This window comes from Marmota marmota, unplaced genomic scaffold (genome assembly GCF_001458135.2).
Source record: "Marmota marmota marmota unplaced genomic scaffold, marMar, whole genome shotgun sequence".
Lineage (NCBI taxonomy): Eukaryota > Metazoa > Chordata > Mammalia > Rodentia > Sciuridae > Marmota > Marmota marmota.
In genome coordinates this window covers 26,424,567-26,437,704 of record NW_026000057.1, presented here as the reverse complement: position 1 = coordinate 26,437,704, position 13,138 = coordinate 26,424,567, and the positions used below count along the sequence as shown (strand labels likewise).

General features: G+C 36.1%; 1 protein-coding gene across 2 annotated transcripts in view; it reads left to right on the top strand.

Annotated features, from left to right (window-relative positions):
- Unc5c (unc-5 netrin receptor C) overlaps positions 1-13,138 on the top strand; it is a 344,358-nt gene that overhangs the window by 232,446 nt on the left and 98,774 nt on the right. For both annotated transcript variants that reach the window (XM_048813645.1, XM_048813646.1), the window contains exon 4: positions 8,347-8,450. In XM_048813645.1, the coding sequence (XP_048669602.1) occupies positions 8,347-8,450 (104 nt within the window). The remainder of the gene's footprint in view (positions 1-8,346; positions 8,451-13,138) is intronic.

The following is a 13,138-nucleotide window of genomic DNA, read 5'->3' as shown; positions in this document are numbered from 1 at the left end:
TTGTGCAGTGGACTCTATGTTGGGGATACAAATGCATCACATACTAACTCCAAACTCCTGCCTAGTTTTAGCCTCCTGGAGTCCAGTGTTGAGGAGGATCCTGAGGCTATGTTCAGACTCTGTGGTAAAGAATGTTTACTTGTTTAGTTATGGACATATAAGCTGGAAGTGAATACAGTGGTGCCACATATTTGCCCTTCCTACTCTGAAGAACAAGAGTTAAACACTGATCAAAATCACTTTTGACAGTTTCCTGCTATACCTGAAAGAGCTGTAGGTTTTTATATGTAGCAACCATAGCAATGATGTTGGTTCAGGAAAGAATGTAGGGGCATTTTTAACCTATACAGTCATCAAGAATTAGAGAAATGATAAAAATAAATCGTATGGTTAAAAAAAAAGAATTAGAGAAATGATAATTGTCTTTTCAGCCATCAAAGAACTTTTTTTTGTTTTCCTAACTTATGTTTATTTAAAATGTCACTAATATTCTCAAGTTCATAGTTGGATTGCCTGACATTCTTTCTCAAAGTTGGTAAGGGAATATAAATTAATAATTACAAAATACTAATTGAGAAAATGTTATGTACGCAATCCTATTAACAACCAACCTTACCCACCAAAATCTCTCAGTCATCTTTTTGGGGAATGTGTCTGAAATTTAAACCAGGGAAGCCATAGGGAGAAGGCTTAGGGAATTGTTCAGAGATGGAAAAAGACCATAAGAAATATTAATTTCCATTACTTTGAGCATTGAACTTACTAGACCAACAGTCTCAAAATGGCAGTCCACAGGCCCAGCATGGTCCACAAATTTTTGTTTAGCCCTCAAAATATTGCTCAAACAAAGATTCCAATAAATTCTTGAGTAGTTGGAAATATACATGATTAGAAAATAATTACACAGAAATTGATATTACCAATTTCTGCTCGCTACAAAAGAGTGTATCTGTGGTCATAGAGGCTGCATTCTTCTGGAAAGCATGCAGCCAGACCTGAGTAGCAAGAGTAAAGAGGAAATGGATTGGTTTATTGTTATTTTTTACCCACATCCTATTTAAATTTAGAACCCAACAGATAACCCAGGTGAGCATTCTGGAAACAAAAACATTCTTATTCCTAGCTTTGTACCATTTATGTTACCTTCATGTGAAGGTGCATGTGAAGTTCAAGTCCTTTGATAGATAATGTCAATTCTCCATGGGCACAAAAGTGAGCTCTGCCAAAGCTGTGTAATTACTAGCAGGGACTGAAGGTAAACCAATTGGTGAGAGCTACAGTGTGAGCAGGTCTCCCTGGCTCCCCACAGCTTCCTGGGTTGCCTGCAATGTTGAGCAGTGCCATGCATATGGTGGTGGTCCACAGTCCATCAAGTAATTGATCCATCCCTCAGTGGTTCTCAGGTTTTAGTGCTGTGCATGAAACCTACCGGGCTTGTTAAATCTAGATTCTCAGGGCCCAACCTGAGTATGAACTGTGCATTACTATCCAGCACAGCATGGTTCTCCTGGATTTCTCTTTATGAAGCCTTACCTGCAATCATCAGTCCTTCCATATTGTAGTTGTTCTGTCTCATTCATTTGTGTTTGACCAATGAATAATAAAGATAATGCTAAATGTTTGTATGCCATTTTGAAATTCACTATTACTATGGAAAAATAGGAGGTGGGGATTACTATCTTTGGAGGCTCACTGTGTTCCAGGCATAAGAATTTTATAGAAGCTCCTTCCTTTGTATCCCTGTGGAATAGATACTTATTACTGTATGTATTAGTGTTCTCTAGAGGAAAGGAATCAACAGGAAGTATAATTATAAAAAGGGGACTTATTAGGTTGGCTTATGTGACCAGAAGCTGGATAGTCCACAATGGCCGCCTGCAGGCTGGAGAATTGGAAGAAACAGTAGCTGCAGTCCAAGAGGCTGAGGCCCCTAAAGAGGGATCAACTTGTGCTACCCTAGTCTGAGATCAAAGGCTTCTGAAGAATCACTGGCAGGCTCCTCTCTGGAAGAGTCAAAAGGCAAGAGTCCGATATCCTCAGACAATCACAGCAATAAATAACCTGTTCAAGAAGAATAGAGCTTACATCTGCTGCTGCTTCCTTATTCTTCCAACTTTTTTTCCATCCAAGCCATCATCCTATTGGTCACTGCTGCCCATGCTTAGGGAGGGTCTTCATTTCAGTTGGCTTTCCCACATGCCAATCATTCCTAGACACACCCTCATCAATTCGCCCATAAGCCTCTTTATCATCAGTCTCTCTTAATCCAATCTAATTGACAATTTGAATTGACTATTATAGTATATCCATTTTTTAGCTGAAGAAACTAAAGCAAGGATACACAGATGTGGTAAAGTCAGGACCTGAACCCAGGTTTGTCTGCACTAAATCCTTCTCTTAGTCACAATGTTATCCTTCCTACAGTCTTTTCCTACAGTGACTTACAACGACAAAAAAAATATTGTTTATGTCTTGATCCAATGGACAGGATACCCACCTTCTCACACACAAATACATGCAAAAACACATGCTCACATTTAAACGTGTACATAATATGTATATCTCAATAATTTCTGTTTATTCAATTTCAAATTTCTTAATACTGGCTTTTAATACACTGAATAGATTTCATAACCCTCCAAAGGGTCATGACAGTGTTTGAAAAACAGCAATAAATCTGAAATTCCACAAAACAATAAGGACTATTAGATACTATAGTTCATAGATCATATGGTCAAAATCTGTAAGAGAGGGACATGTTGAAAATTTACACGTGAGTATACATGTCTTTTACTCCAAAACTGTCTGAGTAATAATAAATGTAGCTTTAACAGTTTATTACTTGGGCTTTGTGCTTTACAGTCTTCTACCCTTTTTGAATTTGATGTGTCCTAGTATTCATAATACCCTTTGAGATCTAAAAGCAAAGCCAATGTTAATAATGTAAAATTTCATTTATATCTTATCATTCTATAGAATTTAAAGATTTGAATTTCACTAGAGTAGTCCATTGAAGTATAAACTATTGGAGAATTGTTGACTTTATAACACTAGTCTATTATATTGCCAGGATTTTGTTCTCTAAAACATATTTTATTATAGTAAATCATTCTGAATAATGATGTAGCATTGCTGAAGGAATGAACATTTTTAAAAAGTGTAAATCATTTTTTTAAAACTTGGAGCAAGAACATGTTTATCTTTTGTAAAGATGATAGTATTAGCAACCTGTCTGCTTAATTATTGGGTGATGGATCTTTTTGCTAACATTTTCTCCTGTCTCCATCCCAAATCAGCAAGGCTCACAGGTGCATGGATGGTGGTGTGGCCTGTTTTTCTCAAAGCTGGGACCTGTTCTGCCTCAGCTTTCCTATTAGAGGCCACATTTACCCTTTCCAGATTATCAGGCAAAGCTGTTCAAGATTGTCACTGAGGAAGAGGCACCATGTTCTGCCTCTTTTGTAAATATGCACATTAGCATGAGGGGCTTTCTTGCATGTTATTGGAGTAAGCATTTCCTTTTTCCCTCCTCTCTATCTGATGGAGACTGAAAAATTAGTTTTATCAGAAAAATTTTCAGTATATTTATAATAATGAGAACTTTTAATTTTTAATCAGAACTTTGTAAAATATATTACAGAACTCTGAAATTTGTACAGAGTTTTCTAATATTTCTAACACTGGGTCTTCTGGAAACCAACCTTCTCCCCAGTTTTCAATTACCTTACCCATACCTGTAGATCAAAGTATCAAAAAGGTTCATGAAAGTTGTCTGAAGGGAATATTTTGGGTGTTCTTTTCTAAGATGTATCAACTCTGACACTTTACAAATGATTTCTTCTATTATTTCTCTTAAACACTGCTTGCAACCAAGAATTGTTTTAGTTCACAAAGAATAGGATATTTTTTCCTAAAATGAATATTTAAAATCTTATTTAGTCATAGGCCCTTATAGCAAAAGAGTCTTTCAACAATCTCCAGTTCTTTATTTTCATTTTATAAATGAGGAAAACAAAAGAACAGAAAGTCTTCCATGCCCCAGTTAACCTTCTTTTCTGTTAACTACATTGTCAAAAAGCAGAGCTAATGCTTGCAGAATGCCATGAATTAGTGTATTCCACATCATGGGTAATTTTCAACCACAGCATTATTAGCATTGAAAATAATAATTAAAAGCATCTTAATTCTACAATGAAAAATGAGACTGTGTGCACACATGTATATGTTCAAAAAGGCATTCTTTGATTAAATATAAATGGTCAATAGAAATTCATATCATTTCAAGTCTGATTTGACATCTGTTAATTGGATTTCAGTGTATGGATTTAGTAAGCCAATATTCATGTTCTTGAGTAAACATCTCTGAATGCATGCTTATGACAGAGCTGATTTTTCTTTTAATTGGTAGAATCAATAGCTAAATCAGGAGTCAGGCCAAGTTGACTTTGCAAAAGTAATCTAAGTTATAATGCTTTTTATTCAAGGCAACCTTAGAATTAATGGAAAGAAAACTAGAATCCTAAAGGTCTTTCAAGGGCAAAAATTCATCTCTTTTTTTCTGACAGGAAGGCTCACATTATTCTGAACCATTCTGTTTTACATCTAATTCCTAGCTGACAAGTGTCCGTTTTTCATGCTTATTCATTCGTCACCCTTGTGCTCACTCAGCCTGCAAGGCATCCGGCCTGCCTTCTATCACATCTCTACAAATGATAAAGGATATGCTGAAAATGTTCCCACCCTCCCCTTGCAGCAGAGTAGTGTGGAGGCTGCAGTGAGCAGCTGCTGCGCTGCTCAGCCACAATATATTCTATGCTCATTACACACCCCGAAAGCTGGAGGAGAGGTTTTATGGCAGGAATTACAAGCGTTTTTCAGGAGGAAGTATTGTCTTGTGTGGGGTTAAATGTGAGATATTTAGAAATTAGAAAAAAAATCTATAGACATGAAAAACCGTTAAAACAAAACAATGATATGGTATTCAATGATGGTTGAGTTAAACCTTCTCTTTAAGTAGGTGCCTCTGGTTGTCACCATCTCAATTAGGAAATGAAGACTGCATGAGATATGCCTTCATGGTGCAGGAATTTGAAAAGTGGGCCAAAAATTACACCACATCCTATCAACAATGACAGCATGCTACACTCAAATCCATTGCCCTTTAGTGGTGTTGCTGACTTCTGTCACCATAAAATTTTGGAATAGGGTAGTAGGTATTTCTAACAGTCATTCCTCCAATCCCCATGAACTCCCCAATATAACTTGGCTTCTACTTCCCCTCACTCTGAAATCTCAAACCAATGAATTTTCCCCTTTGCCTATTCTGCATTTGTCCTGTTGATCTCCATATTGCTTATATTTTTTCTCCTGGCTTCTCTGACACAATTCTCTTTGGATTTTCTCCTGCCTCTTGGTTCACTCATTTTTGCTGGCAATCATACTTCTTAAATGTTGGAGCCCTCTTGTCCTTTTGCTGCAGTCTCTCCCCTGGTGATGTCATCTATTCCTAGTACTTCAGCCATTGCCTAGACAAGGAAGACAAGATGTCCTACCAGGACTTCTTTCTCAAACTCTAGACAGGTGTTTCTCAATGGAGGGATAAAGGGTTTTTTCTACTAGGGGACATTTAGTGTCAGCTAACAATAATTTTGTCATGGCTATGAGGGTTCTTCTGGCATCCAGTGAGTAGAAACCAGAAATGTTACTAAGCATCCTACAATGGATAGGACAAGCTCACAACAAATAAAATTATCTAGTTCACAAAATTAATAGTGTAGAAGTTCAGAAACCATGAACTGGACCTATTGGGGTTTTCCATTTGATTATACCACAGATACACTAAACTGAACACATACCAACACAAAGTTATCTTTCTCTCCACTTCTCTGTCCAGCTGGGTGCCATTTTATTTAGTGTTAGTACCAAGTTAATGCAGTAGCGAAAAATATAGCAATACCCTTACCTCCTGGCACTTTCCAAATACCTAGGCTCATCTACTTAGCTTTAGAATATGCTTCCTCCTCTTTCTGTCCACTATCACTAGCTGAGTTCAGGACCCCATCATCCTTCCTGGTCTATCCAAATGGGCCCCTAACTACCTTCTGTCTACTCACCATCACTTCAATCCATCTGCCACTCTAGGGGCAATATGACATCTGATCTCCCTGTTTGCTTAGGAGTCTTTGAGGGTTTGGCATTTGTTACCACGGTAGAAAGGATTTTTGTAAATAAACCTCAGCTTACCTCTCCAGTTTTGGTTCTGTATCTTACACATCTTCTTCTTACATACCCAATAAAATGTCTACCATAAGAAGAAAATAAATATTGATGATACTGCTTCTTTGACTCTTTGGATACATATATGCCTCACTTCTTCTTGTTCTTCACCTCATTTTGTAAGCTCCTGATTAATTGGAGTGTGAGTCAGTATGCTATTTAATTTGAGAACTAATTCCAGTCATTATGTCTTCACCCGACTTCACACAGGATGGGAGTTCTTTGAAGTCATTTTCTGCAAACAAGATATACCTTATCTATAGCTCTTAAATCCCCTAGAAGTTATTCATTGCTAGTCTTTTTATTGTTATCTGGTGTTTTGCCAAAAGTTTTATCTCAATGCAAATAAAAAAAATCCCCAGAAACTACCATATTAGAAGAAAACATTTTCAATGTTTCTGTTGGGAGGGTGTAGATTAACCAAAAGAGATGTTAGAGGGAATGGCAAATTGTGTAAACTCAGGTCAATGGGTTCAAATACAGCATCAGGTATTTTGCTGTGAGGCTTTGGGTAACTCGGTACACGTTTTCTTCATATGCAAAACAAAGGCATGGTTTAGAGACCTTTCAAGTTATAGTAACTGTGGATTCTAAATATTCATTTCCACATTATACTCAATTTCTTGAAAACCAAATTAGAGGTTCCCTGATGACAGAAATTTTTAGAACCACTATAATCTTGCAGATTTTCTTCTGCCAAGAAATTCAACAAAAAGGCAAATGTGTAACAATGGATTTTTTTCCTCAATGCATTTTTTTCTAAGTGGTGCTTTATGGAAGAGACATTAGGGGCATGTCTCTAGAGCCTTTAGGTTTCCACCTATTATTTCAACAGGATATAATGGTGCTTCTGATTCTTCTGTCTTCATGGGGAATTAGGATGGAAGGACAGAGGCAATAATTTTTATTGAAATCTACTGGATAAAATTCCAATAAATTTTTTTGGAAATAACTGAAGTGTAGATGTACAAAATAAAATTTTGGGCTACACACGGTGGTACATGCCTATAATCCCAGCAACTCAGGAGGCTGAGGCAGGAAGATCAAAAGTTCAAAGCCAATTTCAGCAACTGAGTGAGGCCCTAAGCCACTTAGTGAGACTCTATCTCAAAGTAAAAAATTTAAAAAAGGGCTGTGGAAGTTGCTCAGTGGTTAATCTGGATTCAATCTATGAGACCCAAATAAATAAAATAAAAAATTTGGGGGCTTTCTTTTAAAAGCTGCTTTAAAACTCCATGACTGACTACCTTCTTAACTTTAGAAATGAGAGCTTAAGCCAACATATTAAAATAAAACAATCACATGACATTTCATGATAGTTTAGTTAAACCTGTTTCCTGAAGTATGTACCTCTGATGCGTTTCAATAACAAGCTGGTTTCTAATTTTTTTTAATCTTATAATAATAGTTTCTAAAACTTGGCTGCATATTGCTGTAACAACTATAACCAAATAAGCACATAATTATGTACTTGGTATATTTAAGCAGAAATGACTATTTAATCTTCTAATTGAAGAATAGCCTTATAATTAGAGTCATTTCTGGATTCTTCTCAATAGTTACTCTCTCCCTGCCTCATATTTGAGACATTTCAAGAAATTGTATTCTTTCTTTGAAGACTCCAGCATTCTGGTGTCCAGCATGCAACAGAAGCTTGTTTTTGATTTATTGATCAAAAGATTCTAGAGTTACTACAGTTTTAATAGTATCTATTGTGAGAGGAAAATATATATGTACATAAGGGAATCTATATTAATATGAATAACAAGAACAGAGTTTCTTTTGATTAAAAAGGTGATCCCCATAGTTGATTATAAAGAAATACAATTAATGAATTTTACTAATGGTTAAAAATGAGGATCCCCAGAGGTTTCTGTTGAAATTTAAAATAGGGATAATTCATAGCCTTTGAATTTCATAATTTCCACCAGAGGAAATCTAAATATGGCACAGTATTAACATGTGGCTGAAGAATACAAAGACATAAAATGCTAAACTTTTTTGGCACTTTCTGTAAATGCATAAATGTCACTTAGTTTTGATGTGTATTTTATCACCTGTACTTTATAGATCTGCGGAAGACATTTGAGCAGGAACCCCTGGGAAAGGAAGTGTCCCTGGAACAGGAAGTCTTACTCCAGTGTCGACCACCTGAAGGGATCCCAGTGGCTGAGGTAACAAAAATTCTTTGCATTTAGCAATTGGCACTTAGTTATTCTAACAGAGGCCTAATCCATAGCTAATAGTGCGGTGAATTAGGGCATGGCATGATGAATGGGTGGTAATGGAGTCCTAACTGCCTGCTGCTGGCAAAATAGATTGATTGGGAACTGATTAATGACTTGGGAGTCAATTAGAATGCCCCACTGGACAAAGCCACAGGCAGCTTGGTTTAATTTTGTCTCTTTCAAGGAATCAGAAATACTGTTTTATCTGGCACTTATAGAGAGAGATGGTATGACTTAACGTGACACTTGATAATGTGCAAAAAGTGTGTGAGAAGGATGTGTATGAATCCATGTCTGTCTGTGAGTCTGTACACTCTACATGTGTATTTCCTATTATATGATGTAATCATGGACATCTCTAAAAGCCATATCCACATGCCTTGAACATGCTTGAGTAATGTGTCATTTAGTTTCATCCTATAAGCTTTTTTGTGTGTGTTTGCTAAAACAAAGCCTATTGATTGCTAATGAAGTATTATGAATCAGATTTATACCATAAATTTTCATCAGCACCCAACTATACAATGCCCTTTGAAAATGCCTGTCTCCAAGGAATAGGCCTGCATGACTCACGGGAGATTACATGCTCTCCTGGGGACACTGACCACCAGCTTAGAGCATCCTGTTGAGGAACTCTAATACAGTGACTTTAATTCACTAACAGATAATCACAAATTCTAAAACTTTACTTTTCACAGGATCATTAGGAGACATTCTTCTGATATGCACCCAAGATGATTATCTTAGCTGGCTCAGTCCTATAAACCCAGGCACATTTTAATTTGACAAGTGACATAGGTGCTAATTTCTGGTTCTCCTTAGCCTCCATACTACATTTGATTCATTCAAAAATTTTGTATGTGTTAAGAGGTATATGTTGGGTGTTGCGATTTGGATCTATTGGCATTCAATGCATAGGAGTTAGCTGATGTTTCATAATATAAAAATTTGAAATTTTATCTATCAGTGAAATTTAAAACATTGTTCAAAAAGTGGTGAGTGACTCATAAATAATTAATAAGGCCTTTACTATTTGCTCTCTCACAGTTTTTCAGTCTTTTAGAGATTTAAGCAAAGGTGGGAATCAGCTTATTCCGCTGGTCCCATGACAACAAAAGCAAACCTGATTCCTTTTTCCAAACTAATATTAATACAAATTAAGTAAAAATTTAGGGCCTAAATGACTCCATTTTTCTTTTACAGCTATTCACATATCTAAGAGGCAATGTAAAAGTCTTACAGGAAATTTTAATGAAATTTCCTCTTTTACTTTGGAAGAAGAGAGCAATTTTTTACCCTGTAGTTGACATCCCATGGCATTTTCTAGCACTGAATCAAAGACTGCTTGATTGTAGCTATTTCATCCAAAATCATGTCCTTATCTTCCAGCACCAAGACATAGTGTGATTTACTTTGACTAAAAAGAAGAAAACTCTTCTCTATGCAATATTTCACTTAGTGATTACAATAGTATATCTGTCTGCTTAATTGTAGTTCTTAAATTCTAATGCAACCCTCTTTCATCAAACCCCCTTGAAATCCAAAACAATATGATTAAGATGACTCTCCCTGCCTTGTTTTCACTCAAAATTCTTTAAAGGTAACTGATCCCTGCAAAGACTTTCAGTGAGGAGATTCTGGTGCTCTTCATTTTTTTCAGTCTCCTCAACAAAGTAGTTCACTTTGTCAAGGAGTAAAGATTCATGACTGCAAACTAATTGGCTGTGAATTTTATTTGTATCATCACTGGGGAAGAGACCAATTAACACTTGGCAAGCTCAAAAATCATATACCCATTTGACATTCAAAGAACTATATTTAATGCATATTACTTTTTTCATTTTTTTGAAGTCAGAAGAGAGATCAAACATACAAGCTCAAGAGCAGGTTAATAAACTCCTGTGTAGACTCTTTTCAACACTGTTAAAATCACCAAGATCAGAAAGCTAATGAACACCTTAACATGACACCTTACAACTGCCATTTGCTCATGAGGGATAGATAAATAAAAAAGGAAGGAATGAAAGGTAACTTGGGGAGTAAAAGGATTATATGAGCATTTTAGTTTAAATATAAATGCATTCATTATTTAAATTTCATTTATTTGTTTAAGGAGATTTAAAGTATAAAAATACTATAAAAGGAAATTTTGATCTTAAATGGAAACCAGCAGGTAAAATACATGTGTTTTAGAATAATTAGATCAGTTCTTAGGAGATCAGAACAGGCTGGATACGTGCTTTGTTACCCAGGCAAACGATTCTCAAAGAGAGTCAGACAGTAAATATTCAAAGAACACGTAGCTGATCAACTCAAATGATTCTTGTTTTTATCAGCATATGTCTAGCTTCACTGAGGAAGAAGTGAGATGCTTTCTTTGCAGAATATCAGGAAGCAGTAATTTTTTCTCTTCCTATCCAAATTAGCAATTTTTTCAAGAATTCGAATCTCAATTATGATAGCACTGCACTTGATGGAAATAATGGCAAAGGCATTACTGAGATAATAACATTTAATTTCTCTACATTGGCCTTCTTTAATCATCTTTGTAGAATGTTAAACCTAATTTCCTTTTAGAACTCATGGTTAACTTAATCCAACCATTTTATTTCCAGCTCTTTACCTTAGGACAAGATACTTAAATTCTTTGCACTTAAATTTCTTGCATTGTAAAAGGGAGATAATAAAGCACACTGGGGTAGTGAAGTTTAAATGAGATGATACATGGATATCACTTAGAAAATATCTAAAGACAATTGAGGAACATAACATATTATTAGTACTATTATGATATTATCACTTATTCACAGAAAATGGTACTTGGCTCTTGAATTCAAAATAGCTGTTGAGCACATTGCCCCACTGCTCAGCACTGTGAAATTCTATTCTATGAAGAAGAATCAAGATGCTGTCTGGTATTCTTTTAGCCATTTGCTTTGGTTTGAGTTCATAAGTGCTACAAAGAAAGATAACATTGTGAACTTTAAATCAAAGAAATGTACTTTCAGCAATGCCATCAAATGACTTGTCCCTGTAAACACCTACAGCAAGTCATGATATGCTTCCCTGCTTACTCTTAACATTAAAGTTACTTTCATTCATTTGATCCTTCTGGTCCCAAGATAGTGGATCAGCCCTCATGATTTCTCCCAAAGAGGAAATTGGGGCAGAGATGATTGTTGTTGGATCTCCTTTTCAGAGCTCAAGGAAATAACAAAGTCTCACAGGAAGAAGAGGCCAACTCAGGATTCCTTATACACCATCTCTCCACGTATGACAGTTTTGATTCCTCCCAGTATTACTGATTAAGAAAAACTAGGTTGAGGGGACCCTAGAGATGAAGAACAAGGGTTTCACAGCTCTAGACTTGGCTACTTTCTTCTCTAGTCTCCCTACATCCTTTCTTTTTTTTTTCAGCAATGCCATCAAATATGAAAAATATTTAATAACTTCACACTGCCATTAGCATAGGAACAGAGCTCTGAAAGCCTTTTGTTGTATCTGATATAATCCCTTTAGCAGCCGAACCATAGGTTAGTCCAGGAATTCCAAGGCAGGATATGTGGTGCAGGCACTCAGTTATTTAGCAACACATTCAGAACTATTTCAGTGCTTAACACTTGGTATGGATGAATCAGTGTGACTGGCTAAATGGCAGCCTCTATAGTCACAATTTTATACAGTCAGACCACAACTTGCATTGAAATGTTATCTGATTACTCTTCTGCCTCTGACTACATCATGACAAGATAAGAAGCAAAAGATTCTTTTGTTCATGTTTATCTCTAACACCAACTGATTATGGGTCTCTAAGTAAGTTCCCACATTTGATCAAATGGAAAAAAAAAAAGGTATTTTTCACCAAGAAGACACAACCCTATTGAGAGAACTCAGTGCAGAGGAGGAAGAAGAATCCATAAACCTGAACCTAAGAGCAAGGTTCCAATCCACTAGGACCAGGAATAAAAGGCCACTGAGATATACTTTAACTCAAGGATTATAGGGGAGATTAATAATAATCACATTCAAATTTTAAGGCAGACTGGGTAAAATAAAGAAAAACCCATTGCCAGAATACTCTCAAATCATATTGCTCAGTATTTTTACAACACTTTTGAAAGGACCAAACCAAAAATAAAATTCCTTCCGTACATTTCTGATGCAACATTTGTCTCCCTTTCAGTAGGCAAACCTCCCTCCCATCTCCCTGAAGAAACAAGAAAATTAATAAACCCACGGATGGGTGCTGGGTTGCTCCAGTGGCATAATGGCAGCACTCTATGAAATTAATCCCTTCTTGCTCATTTTAGTTTATGCCTAGAAAATGTTACTATCACATGGTGGGCCAGAAATACACTCAGAGATGCTTTATTTCATCAGATTATCCCTTTTGGAGAGCACTGGGATCAAAACATCAATGGATACAAGATTAGTTGGCATGGTAAAAGGAGCAAAACTGAATTTTTCACTAAAACTTGTGATTTGTTTCACCTTTAACAAGGGGATAATTGCTTCCCTAATTATAATTGAGCTATTTCTCATAGGAGTGTAATTGGAGGAACAGAGCACAATGTTCAACTTATTGACCCAGTTGTACTTAAAAACAGTCAACTTATTTATCAACATTTGCATCT